Source organism: Cebus imitator, unplaced genomic scaffold (genome assembly GCF_001604975.1).
Source record: "Cebus imitator isolate Cc_AM_T3 unplaced genomic scaffold, Cebus_imitator-1.0 Scaffold690, whole genome shotgun sequence".
Taxonomy (NCBI): domain Eukaryota; kingdom Metazoa; phylum Chordata; class Mammalia; order Primates; family Cebidae; genus Cebus; species Cebus imitator.
Window position 1 is genome coordinate 261030 of NW_016108005.1, and position 5228 is coordinate 266257.

The window sequence follows — 5228 nt, forward strand, 5'->3', positions numbered from 1 at the left end:
GAGTGAAACTCCGTCTCAAAAAAAAAAAAAGAAAGAAAGAAAACCAGGCCATGTGCACTGAGAACTGTGTCAAGCTTTTATAAACATCAGCTTATACACAAACAAGTATGAAGCCCACTGAAGACTATTCTGCCCTGACTGAATGTTCAGCACCCACTGCTTTCTTCTACTCAGTGTGGGAGTCTAATGGTTATTATTTACAAGTGAGGCTTGATTTTTCTTGTGAAAGGCTTTCAACTCCACCTTCCAGGGCTTTTCTCGGTCACTGAAACACAGGACCTCCTCAATCCCTGTGCGGGTCAAAAGTTCAGCTGAGATGAGCTATTCCCATAGGGACGGGTGGGACCTCAGCCATACTCTGCATGCACCAGGTAAGGTAGGAGTTCTCTGGGACTGTCTGATCTGGCATCAGAAGGAACCCATGAGCCCCTACCCAAGAGCAGCACCCCCCAAAAGAAACCCTCCACTTGCAGCCTCACAAGTGCCAGCTTCATCCACTCTAATCTAAACAGAACTTATACTGGTTTAGGCACTTATAAGAAAGCCACCAAAAATATCAGATTCGGACTTCAAAAGAAAGTCTGGAATTAAATGAAAACTAGACACAGTCCCTAACAAACTTTAGTGACTTCTAGGGGACAAAGGGAGGACAACAACAATCCTGACTCAAATACTCTTCCCAGAAGAATGAGCATGTGCATGTTCACACAGCCACACACGGACCACTTTCAACTCGCACCACACACAGCCACTTTCAACTCCAGGGAATCTCAGGCCCACTAAAGCCAACCATGTGCCTTCATCTGGGAACACTGCCCTTGCATCTGTCTCAGCCCCTCCCCTCACATCACCCACTGAGCCACTAAGCTCTGGCTCATGCCCTTCCTATAGCCTGGAAGGCCCTCTTCAACCTCCCTTCTTCCTTCACGTCTGAGTCCAGGCATTAACTACTGCGTGAGGCCACCTTAAATCCCATTCTCCCTTCCCCCTGTAGACAGCCCCACAGTCCTTCATCCCTTCCAGGGATCAGTGCCTGCACCCCTCTGCACCAGCAGCAAGCCACTGGGCTTGTCTGTCCACGTGTGTTCCCACTGGGGACAGCAGCCCAGGGCTGAGCACTGGAAGGGCTTCCTCAATCCCTATACAGGTCAAAAGTTCAGCTGAGAAGAGCCATTCCCACAAGGTCTGACGGGACCTCAGCTATATTTTGAGTGCACCTGGTAAGGCTGGAGCAATTCTCTGGACTCTTGTCTGATTTGGCATCAGAAGGGACCCATGAGCCCCACCCCAGAGCAGCATCTCCAAAGACCCGCTCCGAGGAAGACACAGGCTCATGTCTTACCTTGGTCGGTTTTGGTTGCTGGCTTCCAGTTTTCAGCACTAATTACTGGGAGACAGACCTGTCCCTTTTCATCGATGTTCGGGTGATAGATCTTTGTTTTAAATGTGATCTTCGGTGGTTTGAATGGGTACTCTGCTGGAAAGTTGATTTCGATTCTGAAGGCCCCCTTATCATACGGAGGGTTGTCCTGGAAGGAAAGAGAGGAGATCAAAATGAACAAACCATGGTTCATAAACCTGTAGCCAAGACAGGAATGTTTCAACTGTTTATCTAAAAAATCAATTTATTTCAAGGGACGCATCAACTGAAGCCCGGCCGCCTTCAGGACAATCAAGCAACCCATCAGTATTTCTAGAGCAAGGTATCTGCTAAACTGAGAAAGGGCTTGAGATTGATGCCCTGTTCTCTTTATGCTTTTTAAAAATATATACTTTACTTTTTAGGATACCTTTATAGCAAAAGTGAGAGGGAAGGACAGAGAGTTCCTACATACCCCCTCCCCTATATACACACAGCCTTCCCCAGTATCAGCATCCCTACACCAGAGGGACAAATTTTTACCACCAATGAACCTTCTTCCTTAACACATCATTACCAAAGTCCCTAGAGTTCACACTTGGTGTTGCATATTCTATAGATTTTGCGTGGTTGTAAGACATGATAGTTGGACTCATACAATATGTAGCTGCTATGTCTGAATGTATCTCCTGAAAATTCTCACATTGAAACCTAATCACCAATGTGAAAGTATTAGGAGTTAAGGCTATTGGGAAGTGATTAGGTCACGATGGGATTGGTGTCCTTATCAAAGAGGCCCCCGAGAACTGCCTTGCCCTTTCCATCACATAAAAACACAGTGAGGAAAAAAAAGAAGAAAAAGAAAAAAAAAGTGAAAACAAAAACAAAAACAAAAGACACAGTGAGAAGGCCCCATCTATAAGCCACAAAGCAGGCTCTCAGTTGACGCTGAATCTGTTGGTGCCTTGATCTTCGGACTTCCAGCCTCAATAACTGCGAAATAAATTTGCTGTTATAAGCTACTTGTTTTTTCTTGTTTGTTTTGTTTTGTTTTTTGAAATGGAGTCTTGCTCAATTGCCCAGGCTGGAGTGCAGTGGCACTGTCTCAGCTCACTGCAACCTCCGTCTTCTGGGTTCAAGCAATTCTTCTGCCTCAGCCTCCTGGGTAGCTGGGATTACAGGTACTCGCCGCAAGGCCCGGCTAATTTTTGTATATATAGTAGACAGGGTTTCACCATGTTGGCCAGGCTGGTTTCGAATTCCTGACCTCAAGTAGATCTGCCTTCCTCAGCCTCCCAAAGTGCAGGATTTATAGGGGTGAGCCACCACACTCAGCCGCTACTTATTTTATTCCCCTCTTCTTTCTTACTTATTTTTGACAGGGTCTTGCTCTGTTGCCCACTGGAGTACAGTGGCACAATCTTGGCTCACTGCAACCTTGACTTCCCAGGCTCAAGCAGTCCTCCCACTTCAGCCTTCCAAGTAGCTGAGATTACAGACTGGCACCACCACGCCCAGCTAATTTTTTGTATTTTTGTAGAAACTGGGTTTCACTATGTTGTCCAGGCTGGTATCAAACTCCTGGGCTCAAGAGATCTGCCTGTTTTGGCCTCCTAAAGTCCTAGGATTACAGGTGTGAGCCACTGTACCCAGCCTCATTTCTTCTTAGTGTTGAATACTATTTGTCTAGATGTACTACAATTTATTTATCCATTAATCCACTGAAGGACATCTTGGTTGCTTTCAAACCTTGGCAATTAATAAGTAATACTGTTATAAACAATCTCAGTGCAGGTTCTGTGTGGATACAAGTTTTAAACTCATTTGGGTAAATACCAAAGAATGTAATTGCTGGATCAAATGGTAAAAAGTATGTTTAGTTTTTTAAGAACCTGCCAAACTGGACCAGGTGCAGTGACTCATATCTGTAATCCGAGCACTTTGGGAGGCCAGGGAGGGAGAATCACTTGAGGCCGGGAGTTCAAGACCAGTTTGTGCAACATAACAAGACCCCATCTCTACAAAAAAAAAAAAAAAAAAAAAAAAAAAAAAAAAAAAAACAAAAAAAAAAAAAAAAAAAAAAAAAAAAAAAAAAGTTTAAATATATTAGTCTGGGCCAGGCACAGTGGCTCACATCTGTAATTCCAGCACTTTGGGTGGCTAAAATGGGTAGATAACTTGAGGCCAGAAGTTCAAGACCAGCCTGGCCAACATGGTGAAACTCCGTCTCTACCAAAAATACAAAAAAATTAGCTGAGCATAGTGGCACAAGCCTGTAGTCCTACTTACTTGGGAGGCTGAGGCAGGAGAATCACTTAAATCCAGGAGGTGGAGGTTGCAATGAACTGAGATTGCGCCATTAAACTCCAGCCTAGGCAACACAGCAAGACTCCATCTCAAAAAAAAAAAATAATAATAATAATATACTATTAGCCTGGCACAGTGGCGTGCACCTGTAGTCTCAGCTACTTGAGAGGCTAAGAAGGGTGGAATTCTTGGGCCCAGGAATTTGAGGATGTAGTGGGCTATGATCACACTTATGCACTCCATTTTGGGCAAGAATGTGACTCATTTTCTTTGTTAAAAAGTTTTTATGCATAAATAAATAAACTGCCTGTCTTCCAAAATGGGTAAACCATTTTGCATTCCCACCAGTAAGGAGTGAGAGTTCCTGTTGACCTACATCCTCAGCAGCATTTGGCAGTGTTCTGGATTTCGGCCATTCTAAGAGATGCACGGTGTTATTTGTTGTTTGTTTGTTATGACAGAGTTTTAAGAGTTCTTTGTCCTTTTTCAGATTATGTTTATCTCTTGATCTTCTCTGAAGATATGAGAAAAGTCATACCAAAGGTAAGTTACAACCCAACCAGAATACACTGTGAGTACTAGAAGGCCAAATAACGGCCTGGATGCCAAGTCCTGGCCAGCTCAGACTTCCCAGGGTGGAGGCAGTAGTTAGCTCAATGGCTGGACCCTGGGGAGCTAAGCTGGTCACTCAATAGGTGATGATCAGGCACAGCCAGTGCCATGGCTTAGCCCCTTGCCCCTAGAACCATCCAAAAACCACCTTTGGGGCCTAGACACTCTGATGGCCCCAGGAACCTGAGAGATGACCCAGCAAAGAGCCTTTTAACCTTTCTCCTATCCTATCTCCAGAGCTGGGAAAGCCCTTCCCATTGTACTGCCTCTTTTCTGCACTCTGTTCTCAAAAGCCCCACCCAGGTCTGCCATGGCACACCCAACCCAAAGAAAGCGAAGTTTCGAAGAGGGCCTAGGAACAATCTTTTTTTTTTTTTGACACGGAGTCTCACTCTGTCGACCAGGCTGGAGTGCAGTGGAGAAATCTCAACTCACTGCAACCTCTGCCTCCTGGGTTCACGCAATTCTCCCATCTGAGCCTCCCAAGTAGCTGGGATTACAGGCACCCACCATCATGCCTAGCCTTTTTTTTTTTTTTTTAGTAGAGACGGAGTTTCACCCACATTTGGAAATGGAGCAAGTGAAGTGTGGTTGACTGATTGGCCTGAAACCTAGGGGGTTTTCTCACCACCCAGGGAACTCAAGAGCTGAGTTAGGCCAGGCCTGGTGGCTCAAGCCTGTAATTCCAGCACTTTGGGATGCTGAGGCAGGCGGATCACCTGAGGTCAGGAGTTTGTGACCAGCCTGACCAACATGGGGAAACCCTGTCTCTACCAAAAATACAAAAAAAATTAGGCGGATGTGGTGGCGCATACCTGTAATCCCAGCTATTTAGGAGGCTGAGGCAGGAAAACTGCTTGAACCCAGGAGACAGAGGTTGCGGTAAGCTGAGACTGCCCCATTGCATTCCAGCTTGGGCAACAAAAGCGAAACTCCATCTCAAAAAAAG

At 45.4% G+C, this 5228-nt stretch overlaps 1 protein-coding gene across 3 annotated transcripts in view; it reads right to left on the bottom strand.

Annotated features, from left to right (window-relative positions):
• The window catches only part of UBE2L3 (ubiquitin conjugating enzyme E2 L3), a 49822-nt gene that overhangs the window by 12226 nt on the left and 32368 nt on the right, over window positions 1-5228 (bottom strand). For all 3 annotated transcript variants that reach the window (XM_017518623.2, XM_037734949.1, XM_037734947.1), the window contains one exon: window positions 1343-1529. In XM_017518623.2, coding sequence (XP_017374112.1) covers window positions 1343-1529 — 187 coding nt within the window. The remainder of the gene's footprint in view (window positions 1-1342; window positions 1530-5228) is intronic.